At 41.6% G+C, this 27,892-nt stretch overlaps 2 protein-coding genes and 1 long non-coding RNA gene across 6 annotated transcripts in view; 2 read left to right on the forward strand and 1 right to left on the reverse strand.

The window, feature by feature from the left end:
* smg1 (SMG1 nonsense mediated mRNA decay associated PI3K related kinase) overlaps window positions 1-27,892 on the forward strand; it is a 134,471-nt gene that overhangs the window by 97,414 nt on the left and 9,165 nt on the right. For both annotated transcript variants that reach the window (XM_068003214.1, XM_068003215.1), the window contains exons 52-60: window positions 1,964-2,120; window positions 2,488-2,677; window positions 3,537-4,006; window positions 6,334-6,474; window positions 15,708-15,860; window positions 17,201-17,380; window positions 19,099-19,326; window positions 23,359-23,570; window positions 25,418-25,524. In XM_068003214.1, the coding sequence (XP_067859315.1) occupies window positions 1,964-2,120; window positions 2,488-2,677; window positions 3,537-4,006; window positions 6,334-6,474; window positions 15,708-15,860; window positions 17,201-17,380; window positions 19,099-19,326; window positions 23,359-23,570; window positions 25,418-25,524 (1,838 nt within the window). The remainder of the gene's footprint in view (window positions 1-1,963; window positions 2,121-2,487; window positions 2,678-3,536; window positions 4,007-6,333; window positions 6,475-15,707; window positions 15,861-17,200; window positions 17,381-19,098; window positions 19,327-23,358; window positions 23,571-25,417; window positions 25,525-27,892) is intronic.
* The window catches only part of LOC137340632 (uncharacterized), a 74,422-nt gene that overhangs the window by 21,290 nt on the left and 25,240 nt on the right, over window positions 1-27,892 (reverse strand). Inside the window, exon 3 of one of the 3 annotated variants that reach the window (XR_010966840.1) lies at window positions 23,818-26,967. The exons of the other annotated variants lie outside the window; for them this stretch is intronic. This is a non-coding gene — a long non-coding RNA (uncharacterized lncRNA). Of the gene's footprint in view, window positions 1-23,817; window positions 26,968-27,892 lie in introns of those variants that run through there. 3 annotated transcript variants of the gene reach the window in all.
* Window positions 5,971-27,892, forward strand: part of rps15a (ribosomal protein S15a) — a 130,489-nt gene continuing 108,567 nt past the window's right edge. Inside the window, exon 1 of the mRNA XM_068003217.1 lies at window positions 5,971-5,974. The gene's annotated coding sequence lies outside the window, so the exon portion shown is untranslated. The remainder of the gene's footprint in view (window positions 5,975-27,892) is intronic.

Below are 27,892 nucleotides of genomic sequence, written 5' to 3' on the forward strand. Positions count from 1 at the left end.
AGGCACAAGTCAGGAGTGTGATGGAATACTCTCCACTTGCTTGGATGAGTGCAGCTCCAACAACACTCGAAGCTTGACACCATCCAGGACAAAGCAGCTCGCTTGATCGGCACCCCATCCACCACCCTAAACATTCACTCCCTTCACCGGCGCACAGTGGCTGCAGTGTGTACCATCCACAGGATATCACTACAGCAACTCGCCAAGGCTTCTTTTGACAGCACCTCCCAAACCTCTACCATCCTGAAGGACAAGAGCAGCAGGCACATGGGAACAACACCACCTGCACGTTCCCCCTCCAAGTCACACACCATCCCGATTTGGAAATATATCGCCATTCCTTCATCGTCGCTGGGTCAAAATCCTGGAACTCCCTTCCTAATAGCACTGTGTGAGAGCCGTGACCACACGGACTGCAGTGGTTCAAGAAGGCGGCTCACCGCCACCTTCTCAAGGGCGATTAGGGATGGGCGATAAATGCTGGCCCTGCCAGTGATGCCCACATCCCGTGAACGAATAAAAAACAAATATATTGCTGCTGGAGGGGCTCTGCATCCTTCCTGTTAGCCTGTTTTTCTCTTTGATGTGGAGATGCCGGTGATGGACTGGGGTTGACAATTGTAAACAATTTTACAACACCAAGTTATAGTCCAACAATTTCATTTTAAAATTCACAAGCTTTCGGAGGCTTCCTCCTTCCTCAGTTGAATGCTGGGGAGACCTTTATTGTCTTCCCAATTGCATGTTCTTTTATTTCTTTAATATGCATTTCATTTCTTGAACGCTTCTTTCAAATGCCTAACAGATCTTTTACATCATCGAACAATCTCCTACTTTTAAGCAGGTTGCAGGTCATTCACCAATTAGCTTGCTCTCTCTGCTTTTTTCCACCTTCCCTTTTCTGATTTTACTAAAATGTTTGCTGAGCATTCATTTTCACTCCTGAAGAAGGGCTTGCCCTAAACTTTGTCCTGTATTTTCTGTCCACTGATGCTCACTGGTATGGTGTGTGATTCCAATATTTTAAAGCTTGTTCTATGAGAAAGAATGTTTGATTACTTTTCATGTGTTTCTGCCCCTGCCTCAGCTCATCTTCTGAAATCCTCATCCATGCCTTTGTTACCTCTAGACTTGACGATTCCATTGTTCTGGCTGGCCTCCCACCTTGCACCCTCCATAAAGTTGAGCTCATCCAAAACTCTGCTGCCCGTATCCTAATTCACACCAAGTCCCTTCACCCATCACCCAAGTGCTCACTGACCTACGTTGGCTCCTTGTCTGGCAAATTCTCATCATTGTTTTCAAACCCTCCATGGCCTTACCCCTCCCTATTTCTGTAACCTCCTTGAGCCCCACAACCTTCCGAGATCTCTGTGCTCCTCCAATTCTGGCCTATTGCGCATCCCCGATTTTCATCGCTCCACCAGTGGCGGCCGTGCCTTCAGCTGCCTAGGTCCCAAGCTCAGGAATTCTTTCCCTAAACCTCTCTGCCTCTCTCCTTTAAGACGCTCCTTAAAAACTACCTCCTTGACCGAGCATTTGATCACCTATCCTAATATCTCCTTATGTGGCTCGGTGTCGAATTTTGTTTGATAACGCTCCTGTGAAGCTCCTTGGGACACTTCACTATCATAAAGGCGCAATATAAATGTAAATTGTTTTCATTCTTAGCATTTCAACCTCTATGTAGTTCCTACCTAGTTTTTTGTTTGATCCGATGCTGTTTGAATTTTCCCTGTGCTACATTGCATGCATTGTATGGAGGTTGATGCTTTTTCAAAGAATGAGGAAAAAAGTACCTATAATAATTTATCTAATATTTAACACAATACTGATGAAAATTAGTTGGTGTGGCATAGGTGCAATTTTTAAACTAGATAGTTTCATAGTTTTTGTCTACAGACATGAACGTTTATTTTTGCAGGTTCTTCACACTTACTCTCTGTTTAATTGTTCTTTTTAGAATGCTGCGGACTCAGTACACTGAATTAATTCAGCCAAGAAGTGTGGACGGTTCGGTGGAAGAGACACCTAAAATGTCAGCTGGCCAGATGTTACTTGTAGCTTTTGATGGAATGTTTGCCCAAGTGGAAAGTGCATTTGGTTTATTAATTGAAAAGGTAGTATGTTTTTGTATTTACATTGATGTTTATATCCTAAAATTCTTAGTACATATATTAATGGAAATAATGTAGTTTGCCCACACTATGGAAATGTAACTGAACTGCAGCCATGTTTACCCAGCCCATCTTGTACATTCAAATATCTGCTTGAATTCAGGCTACAAGTGAGTTGAGCCATTTTTATAAGTATATCAAGTTATGGCATAAGAATGTAAAGCCATCTCAGGCTGATTATGTTATTTAAAAAAGAACCCCTTTTTGCTCCATGTGAACACATCTTACTTAAGCTACAACATAGTTTTAAAAGTGTGCAGAATTTATAGATCTCTCATTTCAGAATGTTAAGTGGTGGTTGTTGTTGTAGTTGAACAAGATGGAGGTACCATTGGCATGGAGGAAAATTGATATTATTAGAGAGGCTCGCAGCACTCAGGTCAACTTCTTCGATGATGACAATCACCGGCTAGTGCTGGAAGAGATCTTCTTCCTGAAACGACTGCAAACCATAAAGGAATTTTTCAGACTCTGTGGCACTTTTGCTCATACGTTATCAGGTAATAGTTGTAGATGTATTTTTTTTTTGATGAGTTAAATAGTTTATAATGGTTCTTAGTTCGTCGTTCCCTGTGTAAAAGATAAGCTTAGCAAATATAAATTACTCTTTAGGCTGAGTTACGTGATTACCTTTTCTTATTTTGTATGCGCCCCGTCTGAGCGACTACCTCAGTTCTTTTTTCTTGTCGACAGGAGTGAATGTTTTTTTTTCATGTAGAAGCTTTTGGTAAAACTGTTCTCGTCAGTACAGTCTACTCCTGATGAGTTAGATTTTTTTTGTAGCAAAAAATTGAATTATTCAATAATTTGAATTGAGTAATGTAAATGACAAGTGAAAATTTAGTACTAAATTTGAATTACTATATGAATTAAGCAACTTTGAAATAAGAGCACTGTATTTAACTCAGTTGAAATTATTTTTGTACTGGGCTAGGGTGAGCTATTTGTTTATTTGATAGTCTCTCAATTTATAACATTTCTACTCTGGACTTCAGTGTAATGACAATGTATACTCCTAAAGACATGGTTATTGCTGCAGTCCCCAAAGAGACCACCTGAATGATGTGTCGGTTGGACTTATAGTCGGCACCTGCCGTTCTTGGTTGTTAAGCCATTACAACTGAACATTCTTGTATAGTAGTATCTGAAACTTTGCCACATGCTCCCAAAGTGGAGCTTAACAAGTTTTGCAGTTGCCGTGAGGTCTGACTTCTTTGTTACCTTTGATAAATCAACTTTAGTCCCTGTTAATTTTTTTTTAAAGTGTAGGGTGGGGCTATTCTGAAGTATCCCTCCATTCATTTGTAACTGCTGTTTTGTGGCATCTATATAATGTGCACATTTTGTCTTATTCTTCAGGAGCTATTCCATTAGACGATCCCAGTTCATTGAATGGTCCAGTGCCATTGGTTAATGTAAAATCCATGTACAGAAGTTCTTGCTTCAGTGAAGATCAAATGGCTAAACCAATAAAGGCTTTTACAGCAGACTTTGTAAGACAGCTTTTGATTGGCCTCCCAACCCAAGCACTTGGGTTGACTCTTTGCAGTTACATCAGTGCTCTTGGTGTGGATATTATTGCTCAGGTGGAAGCCAAGGACTTTGGTGCTGAAAGTAAAGTCTCTGTGGATGACCTTTGTAAGAAAGCAGTGGAACACAATATTCAAGTTGGTAGATTTTCACAATTAGTTATGAACAGAGCCACTGTTCTGGCCAGCTCGTATGACACTGCTTGGAAAAAGCATGATCTGGTTCGCAGGTTAGAGACGAACATTGCATCTTGTAAGACAAGTTTTCAGAGGGTGCAGATACAGATTGCAATGTTTCAGGTAAGCTCTTGCACTATCTTTATTCTAATTAAAGGGAAAGCAAAGTGTAGGGGAGTACTTTTTGTTCAAAGTATGCCTCGTTTTTATTTTACAAAATATCAATTTTGGTACAGACTTGGACACGTTCAAGTACCCTCCAGACTTGAAGGCCCTCACCGTTAAGTTGCTCCACTAATATCAAATATGGAGAGTGACCCTTCGCTGCTCCAGAACAACCTGACCCTGTGAAACTATACAACAGCTTAGGAAATTTGTATTCCCTCTTATAACATGGATGCTGTGTCAGGCAGCTCTGGAGCATCCCTTAAGCCAGTTTGAAGATAGATCGGCAGTGTTTGGGCAATTCCCTATAACTTGCATCATCGGAGTGGGCAGATTAATGCTACAATTTTTTTTAAAGATTAAAAGTATTTGGCATTTGTATAGTTTTTTTTTTAAAAAAGGAATAGATTGAACAAGAATTACTCCACCTACTTTCCTTCTTTGACCTTTACAGTAAAGCTTTTGTACAGAGGCTCTGTAAACGTCCCCGTCCTCAATGATGGCGGAGTCCAGCACATGAGTGCAAAAGACAAGGCTGAAGCGTTTGCGACCATCTTCAGCCAGAAGTGCCGAGTGGATGATCCATCTTGGCCTCCTCCCGATATCCCCACCATCACAGAAGCCAGTCTTCAGCCAATTCGATTCACTCCACGTGATATCAAGAAACGGCTGAGTGCACTGGATACAGCAAAGGCTATGGGCCCCGACAACATCCCGGCTGTAGTACTGAAGACTTGTGCTCCAGAACTAGCCGCGCCTCGAGCCAAACTGTTCCAGTACAGCCACAACACTGGCATCTATTCAACAGTGTGGAAAATCGCCCAGGTATGTCCTGTCCACAAAAAGCAGGACAAATCCAATCCGGCCAATTATCGCCCCATCAGTCTACTCTCAATCATCAGCAAAGTGGTGGAGGTTGTCATCGACAGTGCTGTCAAGCGGCACTTACTCACCAATAACCTGTTCGTTGATGCTCAATTTTGGGTTCCGCCAGGACAACTGTGCTCCAGACCTCAGTACAGCCTTGGTCCAATCATGGACAAAAGAGCTGAATTCCAAAGGTGAGGTGAGAGTGACTGCCCTTGACCTCAAGGCAGCATTTGACCGAGTGTGGCACCAAGGAGCCCTAGTAAAATTGAAGTCAATGGGAATCGGGGAAACCTCTCCAATGGCTGGAGTCATATCTAGCACAAAGTAAGATGGTAGTGGTTATTGGTGACCAACCATCTCAGCCCCAGGTCATTGCTGCAGGAGTTCCTCAGGGCAGTGTCCAACCCCAACCATCTTCAGCTGCTTCATCAATGACCTTCCCTCCATTATAATGTCAGAAATGGGGATGTTTGCTGATGATTGCACAGTGTTCCGTTTCATTCGCAACCCCTCAAATAGTGAAGCAGTCCGTGCCCGCATGCAGCAAGACCTGGACAACATCCAGGCTTGGGCTGATAAGTGGCAAGTAACATTCGTGCCAGGCAATAACCACCTCCAACGAGAAAGTCTAACCACCTCCCCTTGACATTCAACGGCATTGCCATCGTCGAATCCCCCACAATCAACAACCTGGAGGTCACCATTGACCAGAAACTTAACTGGACCAGCCATATAAATACTGTGGCTACAAGAGCAGGTCAGAGGCTGGGTATTCTGCAGCGAGTGACTCACCTCCTGACTCCCCAAAGCCTTTCCACCATCTACAAGGCACAAGTCAGGAGTGTGATGGAATACTTTCCATTAGCCTGGATGAGTGTAGCTCCAACAACACTCAAGGACAAGGGCAGCAGGCATATGGGAAGAACACCAACGTACCCTCCAAGTCACACACCATCCCGACTTGGAAATATATCACCGCTCCTTCATCGTCGCTGGGTCAAAATCCTGGAACTTCCTTACTAACAGCACAGTGGGAGAACCTTCACCAGACGAACTGCAGCGGTTCAAGAAGGCGGCTCACCACCACCTTCTCAAGGGAAATTAGGGATGGGCAATAAATGTTGGCCTTGCCAGCGACGCCCACATCCCATGAACGAATTTTTTTAAAAACATGTTTTACCCCTCAATGCATATCATTAAAAAATGTTGCAGCATAAGTTGCTCCTGTATACTGTACAAGTCAGTATTTGTATAATTCAGTCTACCAATCACTATACTGTTAGTACGAAACATTTTTCTATTCATTTGTTAAATATGTTGCATAAAGATGCAAACTGGTTAGCAGAAATTTTTATATATATGTGTGTGTATGTATGTAAAATCTGTTATTTAAATGTTCCATTCCCTCCCAACAGTGGCAGCATGAAGATATCCTTATCAATAGAACTCAGCCTATTTCTACAGTTACACCACCACCTCGCTCAGGCATTCTGTCCAACATGAAAAAGAAATTACACGCGCTTAGCCAGCTGGAGAGTTCTGTTGCTACAGTACAGGTAAATGACTTGTGGTACAAATTCCTTTTTTGGGTCCTGGCCATGGGTGGGCTGAACTGTTGGCAAATGTGCACAGGCCAACAATGAGCTTTCAGCATTGCTGGCCAATGTCTAATGTGTAGACCAATAAAGTTGCAAATGCATTTGCAACTCTAGAATAACATACCTTGTGCATACACTGTTCAAAATCCGCCCCGCAGTATAAATGGGGCAGATTCGACACGACAGAAGCCAGCAATTGGAATGCAAGAATCATCATCACTACAATATGGGGATTTTGTGATTCCAGTGTGCGAGCAAGATAGAAGTCCCTGGAGTGACTGGTGCCACGGGTAAAAGCTCAGCAGGCTGAATAAAGTAGTCCATTATCAGAGATTATTTTGAGATGGTGCTGCAATTTTAGAAATTGAATAGCATTTGTGTTTCATTTCTTTACATTGAATTTCAGTATGAATGATTTAAAAACTTACCTTTTCCCCCTCCAAATGGGTAATTTCCTCAGCTGCGAAGAAGTATGATCCTTTAATCAGATTTTCGATCATTTGAAATGTAATCAAGAGTTTATCCTGGTTTTAATTATTGTAGCCCAGCTAATAATTACTTTGCCTCAGTATTTACCAAAGAGACCAACAAGGTGGACAGGATATTAGAAGAGGAGATCAAAAAAGATAAGAAGACATTTAGGAACATAGGAACAGGAGTAGACCATTTAGCCCCTTGAGCCTGTTCTGCCATTTGATAAGATCATGGCTGATCTGTGATCTGATTCCATGTACCTGCCTTTGGCCCATATCCCTTAATACCTTTGGTTGGCAAAAAGCTATCTATCTCAGATTTAAAATTAGCAATTGAGCTAGCATCAGTTGCTGTTTGCGGAAGAGAGTTCCAAATTTCTACCACCCTTTGTGTGTAGAAGTGTTTTCTAATCTTACTCCTGAAAGGTCTGGCTCTAATTTTTAGACTCTGCCCCCTACTCCTAGAATCCCCAACCAGCGGAAATAGTTTCTCTATGCACCCTATCTGTTCCCCTTAATATCTTATAAACTTCGATCAGATCACCCCTTAACCTTCGAAACTCGAGAGAATACAACCCCAATTTGTGTAATCTCTCCTCGTAACTTAACCCTTGAAGTCCGGGTATCATTCTAGTAAACCTACGCTGCACTCCCTCCAAAGCCAATATGTCCTTCCGAAGGTGCGGTGCCCAGAACTGCTCACAGTACTCCAGGTGCGGTCCAACCAGGGTTTTGTATAGCTGCAGCATAACTTCTGCCCCCTTGTACTCCAGTCCTCTAGATATTAAGGCCAGCATTCCATTAGCCGCCTTGATTATTTTCTGCTCCTGTTCATGACACTTCAGAGATCTATGCACCTGAACCCCTAAGTCCCTTTGGGCATCCACTGTTTTTAACTTTTTACCATTTAGAAAGTACCCTGTTCTATCCTTTTTGGTCCAAAGTGGATGACCTCACATTTGTCTACATTCAATTCCATTTGCCACAGTTTTGCCCATTCACCTAATCTATCAATATCGCTTTGTAATTTTATGTTTTCATCTATGCTACTTACAATGCCACCAATCTTTGTGTCATCAGCAAACTTAGATATGAGACTTTCTGTGCCTTCATCTAAGTCGTTAATAAATATTGTGAATAATTGAGGCCCCAAGACACATCCTGCCAATGTGAGTACCCACCCATTAACCCTACTCTGTCGCCTTTTGCTCAGCCAACTTCCTAACCAAGTCCGTACTTTTCCCTCTATTCCATGGGCTTCTGTCTTAGCTAATAGTCTCTTATGTGGGACTTTATCAAATGCCTTCTGGAAGTCCATATAAATAAGATCCATTAACATTCCCCTGTCCACTAGTTTAATCACCTTTTCAAAAAATTCAATCAGGTTTGTCAGGCACGACCTACCTTTCACAAATCCATGCTGGCTCTCTCTGATTAACTGAAGATTCTCGGTGTTCAGTCACCCTATCCTTAATTATAGACTCCAGCAATTTCCCCACAACAGATGTTAGGCTAACTGGTCTATAATTCCCCAGTTTCCCCCTCTCTCCTTTCTTAAAAAGCGGAGTGATGTGCAATTTTCCAATCTAGAGGGACAGTTCCTGAATCTAGAGAACTTTGAAAGATTATAGTTAGGGCATCTGCAATCTGCTCACCTACTTCCTTTAAAACCCTGGGATGGAAACCATCTGGTCCTGGGGATTTGTCACTCTTTAGTGCTATTATTTTCATCATTACTGTTGCTTTACTTATGTTAATTTTATCGAGTCCCTGTCCCAGATTCAGTATTAGTTTTCTTGGGATTTCCGGCATGCTATCCTCTCTCTACTGTAAATACTGACTCAAAGTAATTATTCAACATGTCCGCCATTTCCCTATTATCAATGACAATATCCCCACTTTCAGTTTTTAAGGAGCCAACACTGCTCCTGACCACCCTCTTTTTCCTAATATAACTATAAAAGTTCTTCGTATTGGTTTTGATATCCCTTGCAAGTTTCTTTTCATACTCTTTTTGTGGCTCTTACTATCTTTTTTAACCCTTTGTTGATCTTTGTATCTTTCCCATTCGCCAGGATCTGTGCCATTTTTTGCCTTTTTGTATGCCCTTTCCTTATGTCTTATACTGTCCCTTACCTCTAGTTGTCCATGGCTGTTTTTTTTGGCAAGTAGAGTTCTTGCCCCTCGGGTATAAACCGGTTCTGTATCACGTTAAATGTTTCTTTAAACATTTCCCACTGATCATCAGTTGTTTTACCCATTAACAGATTTGCCCAGTTTACTGTGGACAGTCTCTGTCTCATCCCATTGAAGTCGACCTTACCCAAGTCTAGAATCTTAGTAGCTGATTCACTTTTTGCCCTTTCAAACACTACATTGAACTCGATCATGTTATGATTGGTATTGGATAGATGTTCAGCACAGTTAAGCTGTTAACTAAATCTAGTATGGCTTGCCCCCTTGTTGCCTCTAGGACATACTGCTGTGGAAAACTATCCCGGACACATTCAAGAAAAGATCTACCTTTCTGACAGTTGCTAGTCTGCTTTTCCCAATCTGTGTGAAGGTTAAAGTCCCCCATTAAGATCACTATTACACACTTGTCTAATCTTTGCATTTATACAATCTAGCACTTCAGAGCTGCTGCCAGGGGTCCTATACACAACTCCCACTAAAGTCTTAGATCCTTTCCTATTTCTCAATTCAACCCATAAGGTATTTAAGATAGAAATGGGGGAGATAATAAACTAATCAAACTCAGGGTAAAACCCCTGGTCTGGATGGATTGCATCTGCGCATAAGAACATAAGCAATAGGAGCAGGAGTAGGTCATACGGCCCCTCGAGCCTGCTGCACCATTCAGCAAGATCATGGCTGATCTTCTAGCTCAACTCCACTTTCCCATGCTATCCCCAGATCCTTTGATTGCTTTAGTGTCCAAATATTCATCGATCTCAGTCTTGAATATACTCAACAACTGAGCACCTTCAGCCCTCTGGGGTAGAGAATTCCAAAGATTCACAACCCTCTGCGTGAAGAAATTTTTCTTCATCTCGGTCCTAAATGGCCGACCCCTTATCTTGAGACTATGACCCCTAGTTCTGGACTCTCCAGCCAGAGTAAACAGGCTCTCAGCAGCAACCTTATCAAGCCCTCTAAGAATTTTATACGTTTCAATGAGATCACCTCTCATTCTTCTAAACTCCAGAGAGTATAGGCCCATTCTACTCAATCTCTCCTCATAGGACAACCCTTTCAACCCAGGAATCAATCTAGTGAACCTTCGTTACACCCCATCCAAGGGAAGTATATCCTTACTAAGGTAAGGAGATGAAAACTGTACACAGTACTCCAGGTGTGGTCTCACCAGAGCCCTATATAATTGCAGCAAGACCTCCTTACTCTTATACTCCAACCTCCTTGCAATAAAGGCTACCATTTGCCTTAACATGCAGGTACAGCAAGCAATTAACTTTGTGATTCCTGTACAAGGACACCCAAATCCCTGTGACTAGCAACATTTCTTAGCCCCTCACCTTTTTAAAAAATATTCTGCTTTTCTATTCTTCCTACCAAAGTGAATAATTTCACATTTCCCCACATTATACACCATCTGCCGACTTCTTGCCCACTCACTTAACCTGTCCATGTCCCTTTGCAGCCTCTTTACGTCCTCCTCACAGCTTACTTTACCACCTAGCTTTGTATAGTCAGCAAACTTGGATACATTACATTCGGTCCCCTCATCTAAGTCATTGATATATATTGTAAACAGCTGAGGCCCAAGCACTGATCCTTACGGCACTTCACTAGTTACAACCTGCCAACCCGAAAATGATTCCTACTCTGTTTTCTGCCTGTTAACCAACCCTCTGTCCATGTTAATATATCATCACAAATCACACAAGCTCCAATCTTGTGTGGCACCTTATCGAATGCCTTTTGAAAATCCAAATATACTGCATCCACTGGTTTTGCTCTTATTTACCCTGCTAGTTACACCCTCAAATAACTCTTAATAGATTTGTCAAATATGATTTGCCTTTCATAAAACTGTGTTGACTCTACCTAATTTTTTTCAGTGCCCTGTTACTACGTCCTTAATAGATTCCCTACTACTGATGTCAGGCTAACTTCCTTTCTTGAATAGCGGGGTTACATTTGCTACCTTCCAGTCCACAGGGACTGTTTTAGAATCTAGAATTCTGGAAGATCAAAAACTATCTCTGCAGCCACCTCTTCTTTTTAAAAGCCCTAGGATATAGGCCATCAAGTCCAGGGGATTTGTCGGCTTTTAGTCCCATTCATTTCTCCAGTACTTTTTCTTTACTAATCCTAATTACTTTAAGCTCCTTACTCTCGTTGGACCCTTCCTTCCCCACTATTTCCGGCATGTTTTTTGCATGTTCTACTGTGAAGGCAGATACAAAATATTTGTTTAACATCTCAGCCATTTCCTTATTCCACATTTTAATTTCTCTGTCTGCCTCTAAGGGACCCATGTTTACTTTTGCTAATCTCTTCCTTTTTACATACTTGTAGAAGCTCTTACAATCTGTTTATATTTCTTGCTAGTTTACTCATTCAATTTTCTCCCTCTATCAATTTCTTGGTCATCCTTTGCTGATTTCTGAAACCCTCCCTAACCTCAGGCTTACTACTCTTTGTGGCAACATTGTAAGCCGCCTCTTTTAATCTAATACTATCCTTAACTTCTCTAGTTAGCCATGATGTGGAGATGCCGGTGATGGACTGGGGTTGACAATTGTAAACAATTTTACAACACCAAGTTATAGTCCAGCAATTTTATTTTAAATTCACAAGCTTTCTAGTTAGCCATAGTTAGATCATTTTTCCCATTAAGTTTTTATTCCTCAAGGGAATGTGTATTTGTTGAGAATTATTAACTATTTAAATATTCATCATTGCTTATCTACATCATATCTTTTAATCTAATTTCCCAGCTTACCTTAGCCAACTCACCCCTCATATCGATGTAATTGGCTTTGTTTAAATTTAAGACACTAGTTTCAGACTTGACTACATTACTCTCAAACTCTATGAAATTCATCATATCATGAGCATTCTGCCCCAGAGGATCCTTAACTATAAGATTACTGATTAACCCTGTCTCTTATACAATACTAGATCTAAAATAGCCTGTTCCCTAGTTGGTTCCTCGACACATTGTTCTAGAAAACTGTCTCGAATGTATTCCATGAACTCATCCTCCAAACTACTTTTGCCAATTTGGTTTGCCCAGTCCATATGAAGATTAAAGACCCCCATGATTATTGCATTACCCTTGTTACATGCTCCTCAAATTTCCTGATTTATAAACTCTGTCCAACATTATAACTGCTGTTATATATCTATAAACTACTCCCACTGGTGTTTTCTGCCCCTTGTTATTTCTTAACTCCACCCATACTGATTCCACATCCTGATTTTCTGAGCTAAGATCCTTTCTAATTACTGCCTTTATCTTATTCTTTATTATCAGGGCTATTTACCCTGCAACCACGTCTCAGTAATGGCTACTAGATTAAACCCATTTATCTCTTTGTGCCATTAATTCATCTACCTTGTTGCGAATGCTTCGTGCATTCAGATATAGCGCCTTTAATTTTAACTTTTCACTTTTTCCCTCATATGACCTTGGTCACTAATGACCTATTATCTTTGTTAAACTCTGTCCCTTCCTGACACACTGCTTGTTTTTACCCAAATTGCTACTCTGCTCTCTATAGCCTAGACTTTTCTCTTTAGGCTTATAAATTTATCCTTGCCTAAACCCTACCGCCGCGGCTCCCCCCACCCCTTATTAGTTTAAAGCCCTATCTATCGCTCTAGTTATTTGATTCGCCAGGACACTGGTTCCAGCCTGGTTTAAGCGGAGCCCCTCCTGATGGAACAGCTCCCTCTTTTCCCCAGTACTGGTGCCAGTGCCCCATGAATCGAAACCCCTGTCTCCCACACCACTCTTTCAGCCATGCATTTAACCATCTAATGTTGGTCCCTATACCAATTTATGCATGGCTCAGGTCGTAATCCAGAGATTATTACCTTTTTGAGGTTCTGCTTTTTAATTTGGACCCTAGCTCCTCAAACTCTCTCAACAGAACCTCATTCCTAGTTCTACCTATGTGGTTGGTTCCTCTCCCTCATGCTCCAAGTTCTTTTCCAGCTGCGAGGAGATGTCCTTAACCCTGGCACTGGGCAGGCAACACAGCCTTTGGGATTCCCAGTCATGGCTGTAGAGAACAATGTTTATCCCCTGAGTATACTATCCCCTAACATTACCACATTCCTACTTGCTCCACCCACTTGAAGGGCCTCCTGTACCTCAGTGCTGTGGTCAATTTGCCCATCCTCCCTGCAGTCTTTGTTCTCATCCACACAGGTAGCAAGTACCTTGTACCTCTTGGACAAGGGCAAAGGCTGAGGCTCCTCCACCACTACATCAAGGCTCCTTTTGCCTGCCTGACTCGCAGTCACATCCTCCTGTCCCTGACCACTAACCAAATCTAAACTACTACCTAACCTAAGGGGTATGAATGCCTCCTGGCTCAGTGTCCAGCTAACTCTTCCCCCACCCTGATGCATCGCAATGTCTGCAGTTTGGACTCCAGCTCAACAGCTCTGAGCAAAAGTTCCTCGAGTTGCAGATACTTAGTGCAGATGTGGTTGCCTGGGATCACACTGCTCTCCACAAATTCCCACATGCTGCAGTTACGGCACACCACCTGCACTGCCATTTCTATCTAAGCTTGTTTTATTTATTTACTTAGTTTTTATGTAATTAATTCACTTGGGTTATTTTTAGTTATTTTTAAAAATTAATTTATCTAGTTTTGATAATTTAATAAGGTATTAGCAAGTTATAGGTTCCTAGTTTAAGCCACTCCCCTAGCTTAGAGCAAAAAAATTTATTACTCACCAACCTGCTGTCCTCTGACACTCCTTCAAACTTCTGTCTGTGTTTGAGTTGGTCTCAGCTTTATGTGCTCTGCTCTCGATCACTGGTCCCGCTCCTTCTGCTCTTGCACCTCCCCAATAACCATTAAAAACACTAACCAATGAACTAAATACTTACTGACTTACCCGCGGCGCTCCTCCTTGCCTTGTTTTGATTCCTCGTGTGGCTCACTTTATGCTCCCTTTATGTACCACTCAGTCTTAGTCTAGAGTTCTTCAGCTTAAATCACTTAGCACCTCCTTCCCCCTCTGCTCCTAATTCCCACTCTCACCATGTTCCCAGTTGAATGTCCTCATTCTGTTAATGCTTCACTCCATTAGAGGTTCACTCTGTCTTTCCCAACCTCTGTGCTCAAGCATATTAAAAGTTGTTAGGGAAGAAATAGCAGAGGCACTATTATACATATATGTAAAAATTCATTAGAAAAGGGAATAGTGCTAGAGGACTGGCGGATGGCTAATGTGATTCCTATATTTAAAAAGGGGGATGGAACAAGTCCAGGGAACTATAGACCAATTAGCTTAACGTCGGTGGTAGGAAAGATAATGGAATCTTTATTCAAAGATGTAATCGGAAAACATCTAGAAACCAAAAATATAATAGTCAGCACGGATTTCAAAAGGGAAGGTCATGCCTGACCAACCTTATTGAATTCTTTGAAGAAATAACAAAGGGTAGATAAGGGTAATGCAGTAGATGTAATATATTTGGATTTTCAAAAGGCCTTCCATAAGGTACTCTGTAGTAGACTCATGACTCTGGTCAGAGCGTGTGGAGTCGGGACAGGTAGCAGAATGGATAGCAAACTGGCTACAAAACAGAAAATAGAGAAGCGATTAAAGGTAGTTACAATTTCAAAATTTGCAGACGACACCAAATTGGGGGTATAGTTAATACTGAGGAGGACTGCGACAAAATAAAAGGAAGACATTAATAAACTAGCAGAGTGGGCGTGTAATTGGTAAATGAATTTCAATATAGATAAGTGTGAGGTACTACGTTTTGGTAGGAAGGGGGCCACGTACTGCTTGGATAATAGTCTAAATGGGTTGGAGGAACAGATACACAAATCACTAAAAGTAGCGATGCAGCTTTAAAAAAAGCAAACCAAGCACTGGAGTTCAATTCTAGAAGGATGGAATTGAAAAGCAAAGAAGTTATTAAACTTGAATAGAACCTTGGTTAGACCACACTTGTAGTATTATGAACAGTTCTGGTCTCCATATTATAGAAAGGATATACATATACTGGAGAAAGTGCAAAAAAAATTTACTAGAATGATACCAGAACTGAGAGGTTATGCCTATCAGGAAAGATTGAGCAGGCTGTGGCTCTTTTCTCTGGAAAAGAAAAGACTGAGGGGTGACCTGATTGAGGTCTTTAAAATTGAGAAGGTTTGATAGGGTAGACGCAGAGAAGATGTTTCCACTTGTGGGGGAGACCAGAACTAAGGGCCGTAAATACAAGATCGTCATTAATAAATCCAATAAGGAATTCAGGACTACTTTACCCAGAGAGTGGTTAGAATGTGGAACTCGCTACCACAAGGAGTAGTTGAGGTGACTAGCATACATACATTTAAGGGGAAGAAATAGAAGGCAATGCTGTTAGGGTTAGACGAAGTAGGGATGGAGGAAGCTCGTGTGAATCATAAATACCAGCGTGGACCTGTTGAGTTGAATGGCCTGTTTCTGTGACGTACAGTCTTTGTAATTCTAATAGATTTTTTTGCCACACAGGAGAAGCTAGCAGCATTGGAAGCTAGCATTGAGCAGCGTTTGAAATGGGCTGGAGGGGCCAATCCTGCTTTGGCACCTGTTCTACAAGATTTTGAGGCAACTATCACTGAGAGAAGGAATATGGTAGTGAAAGAAAGTCAACGGGCAAACCAAGTATGTATAACTTTGTTGGAAGAGTCAGTGCGAAACTTGTTCAATGCCTAGCTAGAATACTTATAGCAATGAGTCAAATGCATGTTCTGCTGTATGTCTTTTGGTACAGACTGGAACACAAGGCAAATAAAGCGTTGAATTTATTTAAAAGAACAGATCTGATACAATATTATAACTAACGTCATGACCGATTTTAAGGTGTTAGGATATTTTGAGTGTTTTACATCAAAATTGCTTCTTAATGATCCCTCCTGTGCAGTGTAAGAACACACTCTTGTTAGGTGTTGCTTCATTTCCCTATTGCCAGCTCCACATATGTTTTTACAGCTCATCAGCAAAATTGAAAGCTAATATTTGAGTTTTCCATCAAAGCTGGAGAGTGAGCAGTGCAGTGGATCGGCACACTATCTGTTCATCTCTGGGTTCTTGGTTTGAATCCAGCTTAGACTGATGAGATGGAATGTTTTGGTTTCTGCTGTCTGTAAGGATCTCGTGTGAAATGATTTTCAACTCCGTTCCAAGTGGTACAGCACAAAATTGCCAATCCTACTCCACCACAAGGCTGGCTGCTGTGGAGTTGATGCCCATTGCTGGTGCTTTGTAGGAGGAGCTTTGCTTTGAATCTGACCCATACTGTACCTGAAGTGAGTTCTCAATACTCTGACACTGGTTGTTCTATTTCCCACACTGACGTCCCTCATTTTGAGCACACATTTTACAAAGCTTCACTATTTTAAAAATTGAAACTGGGGGATTGATCTTACTTTCTGTCAGTTTACTAAATTATTAAACCAGCTTTTTTAATCCTCAACTGCTCTTCCAGAAATATCTGACGGTTGTTAAAATCTGATATGAATGTATGCAGCATCTGTTTGGCCCTTACATTGCTTCTTGGGGGAAAAAACATTTTGCTCATGGTAACTATCCTTTGTACCAATCAGTAGTTCACCTGGCTTATTCTGGGAAGCCATGTTTTTGGGATACCAGACAAAATCCCCATAGGACAGTCAAATCTTAATGTAAAAAAGCATAGACTGAGAAAAGACCATTGAGAGGTAATGGAGAAATAGAGTTGAGTGCCATCAGTGTACATTTGAAGACCAGAGGACCTAATGTGTGCCACCTACCACATTGTGCTTTTTAAAATGAAGTTTGTTCTTGGAAGCTAGACCAGTCTACCTGGCAAACTTCCATTTTGTACCTCTGGCTTAAAGTGTGTGTGTGTGAGATATAGCTTTACAGAGGTGGACTTGTATGTGTAAAAAGAAACTATACTTTTTTTATAAAAATGGAAGAATTTTCCCTTTAGAATTCTATTAAATTGTTTTTCGTTACTTCAGGTGACTTTCCTGTGTAGCACGATACTTCATTTTGAAAGTTTGCGAACAAGGACACCAGAGGCCTTGAGTTTGGATGCTGCATTGTTTGACCTAATTAAGCGCTGCAAACAGATGTGTTCATTTGCATCACAATTTAGCAGTTCAGTCTCTGATCTTGAACTCCGGCTGCTTAAGCGTTTGGTGAGTTGAAAATTGAATTTTCCTATGTTTCAGTAGCTTTGTGTAGGGTAGAGCAGTGCATCTTCACAAGTGATCAGTCTGATTCTATGAATCATTTTTCAAAGGTTTTCATGCATTGCATTAATCCCCTTTTAAGAAAAACTACTGCAGTTGAACTTGCTGAAGCAACTACTTTGTGAAAATGTGCATGGACCATGACTTTTTTTTAAAAGGTTGAAATTAAATGGGTTGGGGCAAATATCATGTTGCAATTTTAACAGATGAACAAAACACAATACTTCATCATAAAATAAAATGAGCACATGTTTACAACCCTTTCAAAAGCTGCAGTGACATTCCTTTATCATAAATATGGCTTTTTTTAAAAAGGATATATTGTAACTTCAGATATTCTGTTGTCCTTTGCATTCTATTTCAATTTGGGAATATTTAAATTTTGACATTATTCCTCTTCTACCATCTGTTTCTCAACCCCATTTCCACTCTCTTCCCCCTCCCCCTCTCTTCCCCCCCCCCCCCCCAAAAAAAACCCTCTCCACCAATATTTGGCTGAGAGTATGAGAAGGTGATCTGCCATGTTTCCACCAATTTTCATTTTGTCTTGGACCGTGCACAAAGGATAACCAGATGATACATTTTTCCTCTTTCCCACTGCTATCCCACCTCCACTGAAGAGGAACAAAACTAATCTGGCCTCCACTTTACCTTTGTCAGCATGACCAGGAACTTGTGTGGTGGATTTGTGACCCTCGCTGTAACACAGAGGACTCTTGCACCAATATCTTGCAAAACAATAAAAGGATAGGTTTTGAAATATTTACGCGTGCTGTAGGATTGCAGCTGTGGCACACTGCCCTCCCTTCTCGACTTCTGCAGAGGATTTGACACAAGTCAACAGCAGCATCCTCCACCACCTTTGTTCAGCTTTGTGAGGAAATCCTTGTATAATTCCACTCCATCTGTCCCAGTACTGACAGTGCATCTCAACAATGGCTTCTCCTTATACCTCAATATCCTTGTCCCCCTCCTCTCCCACATCTTGGTGACATCATCTGCCAACACTAGGTCAGCTTCCATTTGTACGTTGGTGACATTAAATTTTACTTCTGCACACTCCCCACCATGACCCTCTTTGTGTTGTCAGAAAGCCTGTCTCACATTAAGTTGTGGAATTTTAATAACAACCAATATAGCACCTTTAACATAGAAAAATATTGCAAGATGCTTCAGAGAGGAGGAGTGGATACTGAACTTTTGATGGAGAGGTTAGGAGTGGTGAAATGACTTGGTCACAGAGATGGGTTTGTGAGAAGACTTTTAATAGAGATGGAGTAGATATGTGGAGGGCTTTAGGGAGGAAGTTCCATAATGTTAGTGTCAAGATGGCTGAAGGTCCTGCTGCCAAAGATGGAGGAGGCGAACGGTCTGGGGGAGGCAGGGGGGGAATAAGATTAGAGAAGGATGTGTGGATGAGGCCTTGGAGGCAGTTACACCAGAGGACGAGGAGAACTTGGAGCCAGTGCAGGTCAGCAAGGATGCAGGTGGTGGGTGTAAATGCCTTTGATATCTGTAGCACTGATACTATTAGCAAAGCACAGCAACTGATTCCTGAAGTGTAGCCTAGCATAAATGCTACTGTGTGTGTATTTGATTGTTGTTGTGAAGATTTTAGTTCCAAACTTGTTCTTAATATTGAGTGCAATATTCATATATTCCAGGCTACTAGTCTTGAACATCCAATAGGAAGTTCTGAATGGCTTTCTTCTGCTCACAAGCAACTGACTCAAGATATGTCAACTCAGAGGGCAATTCAGGCTGAGAAGGAGCAACAGATCGAAGCTGTCTGTGAAACAATCCAGACTCTGGTGGATAATATTAAAACTGTGCTTACTGGCCATAACAAACTATTAGCAGATGTGAAACACCTTCTTAAAGCAATGGCAAAGGTAATGACCTTCATTCACTTTTTTCCCCTTTTTGGGGATTGGCAGGTTTGCTGTTAGAATTTTATTTCAGTTTTTATGAACTGCTTGCCGTTTTACTTTTAGTCTTGTCAGTTTAACCTTCAAACAGATTTGTGAAAATATGGTTTAGACTTGCATAGCCTGATGCAAGTGTCATATCGTGTTCACAGTATTTATATTTTCTTTATGTACAATATTTCCAATGTATTATTTTCATACCATTTTTAGAAGTAAAATTGAGGAAAGGAATATTGCTACCAATTCACGGACATATCAAAGATGGTGGTGAATCACTTCAATGGAGTATTCTTTGCTAAAGTATTAGCATTAAAAATGTGAGATCTTGGGGCCTTGGTCTTGGGAGACCCCTCCAGATTGAGGGTTGTAGATGTTGGCAGTACTGCTTTTTCTCAGCGTGTATAGGGGAAGGAGCTTAGGGTTCCTTTAAAGTGGTAACTGTGAGGGAAGTTCATATTAGAATAATCATACAGGAATTCTGAATAATGGGCACGATCGGCCAAATGGCCTTGTCTCACTGCAGACTTTGAGAAATTGGACATTACTTCCATAACTTTTGATATCCCCTGAAGGTTGGGAGGAAGGAGAGTTATCCTTGATCTGAACCATTTGAATAAACTTTCAGAAAGAAGTTTAAAATTGTGACCCTGCCACTTATCATGTGGGCATTGTTTCTTTTTTTTATTCGTTCATGAGATGTGGGCGTCGCTGGCGAGGCCGGCAATTATTGCCCATCCCTAATTGCCCTTGAGAAGGTGGTGGTGAGCCACCTTCTTGAGCCACTGCAGTCAGTGAGGTGAAGGTTCTCCCACAGTGCTGTTAGGAAGGGAGTTCCAGGATTTTGACCCAGCGACGATGAAGGAACGGCGATATATTTCCAAGTCGGGATGGTGTGTGACTTGGAGGGGAACATGCAGGTGGTGTTGTTCCCATGTACCTGCTGCTCTTGTCCTTCTAGGTGGTAGAGGTCGCGGGTTTGGAAGGTGCTGTCGAAGAAGCCTTGGCGAATTGCTGCAGTGCATCCTGTGGATGGTACACACTGCAGCCACTGTGCGCTGGTGGTGAAGGGAGTGAATGTTTAGGGTGGTGGATGGGGGAGCCAGTCAAGCGGGCTGCTTTGTCCTGGATGGTGTCGAGCTTCTTGAGTGTTGTTGGAGCTGCGCTCAGCTAGGCAAGTGGAGAGTATTCCATCACACTCCTGACTTGTGCCTTGTAGATGGTGGAAAGGCTTTGGGGAGTCAGGAGGTGAGTCACTCGCCGCAGGATACCCAGCCTCTGACCTGCTCTTGTAGCCACGGTATATGGCTGGTCCAGTTAAGTTTCTGGTCAATGGTGACCCCCAGGATGTTGATGGTGGGGGATTCGGCGATGGTAATGCCATTGAATGTCAAGGGGAGGTGGTTAGACTCTCGTTGGAGGTGGTTATTGCCTGGCACTTGTCTGGCGCGAATGTTACTTGCCACTTATCAGCCCAAGCCTGGATGTTGTCCAGGTCTTGCTGCATTCGGGCTCGGACTGCTTCATTATTTGAGGGGTTGCGAATGGAACTGAACACTGCAATCATCAGTGAACATCCCCATTTCTGACCTTATGATGGAGGGAAGGTCCTTGATGAAGCAGCTGAAGATGGTTGGGTCTTGGACACTGTCCTGAGGAACTCCTGCAGCAATGCCCTGGGGCTGAGATGATTGACCACCAACAACCACTAGCATCTTTCTTTGTGCTAGGTATGACTCCAGCCACTGGAGAGTTTTCCCCAATTCCCATTGACTTCAATTTTACTAGGGCTCCTTGGTGCCACACTCGGTCAAATGCTGCCTTGAGGTCAAGGGCAGTCACTCTCACCTCACCTTTGGAATTCAGCTCTTTTGTCCATGTTTGGACCAAGGCTGTAATGAGGTCTGGAGCAGAGTGGTCCTGGCGGAACCCAAACTGAGTATCGGTGAGCAGGTTAATGGTGAGTAAGTGCCGCTTGATAGCACTGTCAACGACACCTTCCATCACTTTGCTGATGATTGAGAGTAGACTGATGGGATGGTAATTGGCCGGATTATATTTGTCCTGCTTTTTGTGGACAGGACATAACTGGGCAATTTTCCACATTGTCGGGTAGATGTCAGTGTTGTAGCTGTACTGAAACAGCTTGGCTAGAGGCGCAGCTAGTTCTGGAGCACAAGTCTTCACTACAGCTGGGATGTTGTCGGGGCCCATAGCCTTTGCTGTATCCAGTGCACTCAGCCGTTTCTTGCTGTATCGTGGAGTGAATCGAATTGGCTGAAGACTGGCTTCTGTGATGGTGGGGATATCGGGAGGAGGCCGAGATGGATCATCCATGTGGCACTTCTGGCTGAAGATGGTTGCAAACACTTCAGCCTTGTCTTTTGCACTCACGTGCTGGACTCCGCTATCATTGACGTTTGAAGAGCCTCCTCCTCCCGTTAGTTGTTTAATTGTCTTGGAATTGATTAGGTACAGTTGAAAAAATGGATGTCAGTTTCAGGTGATCAAGCCATAGCTTCCTCTGTCCAGGGCCAAAGTTACCCTATTGGAGGCCTGAGTTGAAGCTTTTGCACTTGCAAATGAATAAACATATGGTTGTCCAAATGCAAGAAAATCTACAGGGATACGGTCTCTAAGAGTTTGGTAATATACAGAAGTTATATCTGTTGTTTAAACTTACAACCTCCCTCTGCCCCAACTCCAGCTATACATAGGATCATGTCTGGAAGTGGCCTGAATTCTCATTCTCATTTTAGGACCAGTTGCTTGTGTTCTTGGGCACACAACATCTTTTAATTTTTTTTATGCATATGAATTTATGCCACTAGTTAAAGTTTTGCATGCTTTTCAGTAATGATTTTCAGCCTCAATGCTTTGTGTTGTTCGTGTTTAACTCATTCAAGGCCTTGATCCAGTCAACTTGTCTTGGAGTTGAGTCAGTGTTAGCAGCTGGTTTTGAGATTTCCTTATCTTACCCACAGATCAGTGGCCAACACACTCTCAATGTTTGCATTGCCTGCCAGTGCCACCCAAATTTGTAAGTGCATAGGCAAATCCAGATTAAGCAGTTGGGCTTACTGTGACCACCTGTTTCACTGAAAGGGGATTTTTCAAAATAAAGTGGAATGACTATGTCCAGAGTTTCAGTTGGGCTTGTTGAAAATGAGAACGCTAACTTCATACTGGAGCAAGTAGAAAGTGGGACTGTTCCCAAGAACTGTTTAAAACATCATCGGTCAAAATGCCATCCTGTGTCACCTCAGTTGAAACCTTGGAGAATGCAGCTCATTTGTCTGAGATTTGCATAACTTCCTTATCCAGCTAAAGTAGCCCAAGAGTCTGCAGTTACTTCACTGGAGCACAAGTTATCAAAGTGGCAAAATTAACATAATCACACTGCCCAATACTTCAGGAATCAGCATACCACTGTTCCGCATATCAACACTGGCAGAAAAACAGATTTTGGAATTCTCTCTGGAATTGGAAAGATTGACTTTAGCTAAAAACCAATTCATTTCTGATAGCCACGCTCGTTGCACTTCGAACGAGTCAACAGTGTTGTGCTTACGGACTCCTGCTCACTATGAATTGGGCTGAGGTTACCCAAACTAATTCCACGTGTCACGCTTGTGGCTTAGAGAGGAGAATTTAGTTCTTGTTGGGATTTGAAAGTGGACCCCCAAAGGTGAAAGCAGTGTGTAAACCAACTAGTGGCTATCTAATCTCCAGAGAAGACGTTACAAAAAAAAGTTTTTAAATAGTTACTGTTAAATGTAAGTGTCCATTCCTGTAGTTTTATTGAAATTAATACTTTCCAGTATGTTAAAAAAAAATTGATTCCTAAATGAATCAATAAACCATTGGAATCATATTGTCAAGATGTGTTAGCTGTGCTGTATAAAATAATTGTAACTGACTGCAGATGTTCCTAACTTGTAGGAACACTCTTGCAAAAAAAAAAGCTTTCATTTTTCTAATGTTCCTTGCATTTAAAAGGATGAAGAAGCAGCTCTGGGAGACAATGAAGATGTTCCCTACGAGGACAGTGTGCGTCAGTTTTTGGCTGAATACAAGTCTTGGCAGGATAACATCCAAACTGTGCTGTTCACAATAGTGCAGGCCATGGGACAGGTCCGAAGTCAGGAACATGTCGAAATGCTACAGGAGATTACACCAACTCTAAAGGAAATGAAATCTCAGAGCCTAAAGTAAGGAAGATATTAAAATTATTGCAAATTCAATTTTCCTTGCCATTTTAGTTTAACGCATCTTTGGTTGAAGCTTTAAAGGAAATGTCCTTTTGAAGCTTGCAATAAATTTCTAAATGGGATTTGGAATTTGCTGCAATGTGGCCTTTAATCTCCTGTATGCAGTACACTTAACAGCTGGAATGTGCTAATATACCCTGAGGATACATGTGAAATTAAGACATACAAAAATTAAAAATTTGTGCATTACCTTTTATAGATCGTTAAATGTCACAACGCAGGATAAAACATCAGTTAGTTTGTACTTGTGTTGCATAAGTAAATGTGATATCTGTCCAGTTCTGTTTCAGATTTTCAAAGATATTTATAGCAGTATGAAATAGTTGTAGTGCATTTGTAGACCATTTATTTGACTTTTTCTTCCATAATTTATTCAGCTGTGGGGACTGGAGCTATTTTCCATCTGGTCCCTAGAATAATGCCAATAATTGCTTCAATGATATATTAACCAATTTATTGTTCTAAAATTCTATTGCCACAGCTCATAAGAATATTTTAACTACAATTTGAGAAAGACTGAACAATTTGTAATAACAAATTTCTCTGTATAGTTTTCATGTTGGGCACTGAAGAACTGGTATTAGAAATTTAACCTTGTTTCATAATTGGGAACTTAGTTTACGTTAAGTCATTTTCACTTTACCCCATCTCTCCTGAAGGCAGTGATCTAATTTCATCTTCGTTTAATGTGTGTCCGCAGTCCCTATCGCCTCACCCACACAGCAATTTTTCATCGTTGAGCATTGATGATGATCTTAAGGCTGTTTGACCGTTGGGGGAATCATACACAGTCTGTGATCCTCTCTTCGTTCAAGAATACACGTATATGGACAAACTTTGTGACTCTGAACATGCTGGCAGGGAGCCACGCCCACAGGGAGTGAATGAAGGCAGATCGCAGACTTGCTGTCCACAATTTTCTATCAATCATGAATTTTGATGGATGGAAATTTGTGGAGAACACGCCCACAATTTTTTGATGCACACTTCTGGTGGGTAAGGCTTCCTGCCAGGAAACTCGGTTCATAAAACCAGCCCTATACTTTCCAGCAGGCAACTGGATAGGATATAGGAGTGGGACTTTTTTCTCTCTTCCCCCTCCACCAAGAAAATTATTTAGTTTGATGTCAGTGAGGGTTGGAACCTGCAACCTTCAATCTTCTGGAGAAAGGCAAACGTATGGGAAATGCATTAATCCATTACTTGTTTATATTTCCTGTCACAGTATAATCTGAATATTTGAGATCTCCCCAATGACTCACTGGTAAATGTCTGTTCTGGCACTGAGTCATGTAGGTCAGGAAGATCCCAGATTTGTTCTGTGCGCATTTGGTTGTTCTCAACCATGGCACTGGTGAGTGCCAATGTTGGTCTCCTTGAGCTAATGAGGTAGGGGGAAAAAATTCAATTCTGCTTCCCGTGCCTGATCACTACCCAGTGATCCATGCTGGGAAATGTGCTTGAGTGGGCATCAGGTGAGGTCAGGATTTGGCATGACTGCGATCTCCTCTTCCTGCCTGCTGGCACTGTTTAATTAAACGTATGAAGAATGGACAATTGCGCCATATATACACACGTACGTACAAAAAGGAGGATGGAGGAAATACCATCTACTCCATTAACCCCACTCCACCTAGACATAGTGGACGTTACACAGCTCACTTCATTTGAGTCAGTCGTGTGTTATTTCACTGATATATGTTGTATTCAGCTGATTCCTATCATTACTTTTGTTCATTTAATTCTGTTTTCAATAGTAACTCCATTGTCCATGCCTTGTCTTTCAGTGTCTACAATGATCTGGTCAGCTTTGCATCTCCACTAGTCACAGATAAATCTAATGAGTGTTCCAGCCCAACCTCTGTCTCTGCATTTCAGCCCAGTTTTGCTGCAGGTAAACATTTATGTTCAACTTACTACTGAATTTGCAATCTTAAATTTTCATTCTCTAAAGCATTCTCTTGCATTAAGAAGTCCTTAAATCTCATTACAAGCTGTTTGATTACAATAATCAATAAATGCCAAATAAATTTCAGTTAAAAAGAATGTTTTACTTTAGATTGTGGCACTTTTACTGAATGTTATAGAATATTGCCAAGTGAGCCATTGAGTGGTTGAGTTTTTCCTGAGAAATAGTAACACAAGCAGTAATCTATTTAAATGAATAGAACCTCTTTTTTTAATGGATGAGTGGAAGTTGTGTTTTTCATAGAAATTTCCTGGAATTGAGAAAGACTTGACAGATCTGAGCATGCATTTGTTTTGACAAAATGGATCTCCGATAATTTAAATTGCATGATAGCCTAATTAAGAAACAAAGGATTGTGGTTCTTTGTAGCACGAATCGGACAACTACAGCCAACAGAAGAATACCCAGGTTCAGACCTGGGATCCGTCCGTTCATGATACTGAATTTATAAATGATCTGGAAAGGTGCATTAAAAGTAGAATTTTAAAATTTGTGTATGACACAAAATTGTATGGGGAAAGCATGTAAATAAAGAGAAACAGTTCCCATTGGCTGAAGGGTTGAGAACCAGAGAACACAGATTTAAGGTGATTGGCAAAAGAACCAAAGGTGACATGAGGAAAAACGTTTTAATGCAGTGAGTAGTTATGATCTGGAATGCACTACCTGAAATGATGGTGGAAGCAGATTCAATCGTGATTTTCAAAAAGGAGTTGGATAAATACTTTGAAGGGAAAAAAAAATTGCAGGGCTACAGGGAAAGAGCGGTGGAATGGGACTAGCTGGATTGCCCTTGCAAAGAGCTGGCATGGGTTCGATGGGCCGAATGGCCACCTGTGCTGTAACCATTCTATGATCAAGGAGACTTGGAGACTGGAAAAATTTAGCAGTTGGGAAGATGAATCACAGTACCATTTAATATTGAGGAAGATGATGTGAACCTGGGTAGTACTTCTGGAGTCGCAAAGCGCTTTACATGACCTATTCAACTTCTTTATAGTGTCATGGCATCTTTTGACAGGGCCGGTTAGATCGGTCAAATGGCCTATTCCTCTTCCAATTGGTTCCACAGGGGAGAGAAATACATAAATCATCAATACCAAAACCCAGAATAGATAGAGCATACAGGATCCTCTGAGATTTGGGGAAGCCTTTGTATAACAACACAATCACAGATTGTACAGATTCAGCTATTGTACTCCTATCAAGGTATTCCAGCATGGGTGTGCTTAGTCAACACATTTACCAGTGAGGTTCTATTCAAGCCATAGGGCAGAGTTTGTCCTTCGAAGAGTCCAACTGGTTACTAACATTGGTGCTTTTAGTCAGTAGATGTCCTTTATTAAGGACTAGTTGTCGGCTGCCATGCTGAAACAAGAGACAACAATTTACATCTTAAACTTGGGAACAAAATGCATGACTATTATTCTATTCCACATTGAGTCACTCCCATAAAAGCTCCATTTATTACATCCTCTCTTGGATGGAAAAGATAATTTTGGAAGACAGGTGGTGGAACTGCCAGAAGCTCCAAGCCTCAGACATCCTGGAAATGAGCAGGACCAGATCCCACTGCTTCACCCAGGAGGGGGCTTCTCTCATGGATGTCCAACACTGCATCTGAACCTGGAGACATTCCAGTTGATGACCTAGTTATTGAAATTTAGAACAGGCCCTCCCACCTTTAGCGATGAATAACTTGATTAGTTCGCAAAGAGCATCCACTAAAAACTTTTTAAAACAAAAAAAACACAAATGGAAAAGGTTATGCTGTGGTGTTCTATCAAGTTGGTTAGTCCTTCAGTATTTACATAGAATTACAACATGGAAACAGCCCAAGCTGTTGGTATTTATCTTTCAAGAGCAGTAGTCCCAATCCCATATGCTTGCTCTGTTCCCCATCCCTTTATTCTCCTTTCCTTCAACCATCTATCTAACCTCCTCTTAAACATTGACATGTTCTTTGCTTCAATTCTGGTAGTGCATTCCACAACCTCATAACCCTCCTGCTCTCTGTCCTAAATCTCTTGCATTTCATCTTAAAGCTATGTCCCCTTGTTCTACACCCAAACCACTGGAAACAATGTGTTTCTATCTGCTGTACCCATCCCTTCAAATTTTAAACAATTCTATCTAATCATTCATAATGTTGCGTACAAGTGCCTCGTGTTTGTTTCCACGGTACTTCCCCTTTGTAATAGTATGTGACACGTGCTCTTAAACCTAGTCTGGTGGTGCTTCTAGATGCTACCTCATCTAAGGAAGGGTATACTTGCCTTAGAGGCGATGCAAC

The sequence above is a fragment of the Heptranchias perlo genome, chromosome 22 (assembly GCF_035084215.1).
Source record: "Heptranchias perlo isolate sHepPer1 chromosome 22, sHepPer1.hap1, whole genome shotgun sequence".
NCBI lineage: Eukaryota > Metazoa > Chordata > Chondrichthyes > Hexanchiformes > Hexanchidae > Heptranchias > Heptranchias perlo.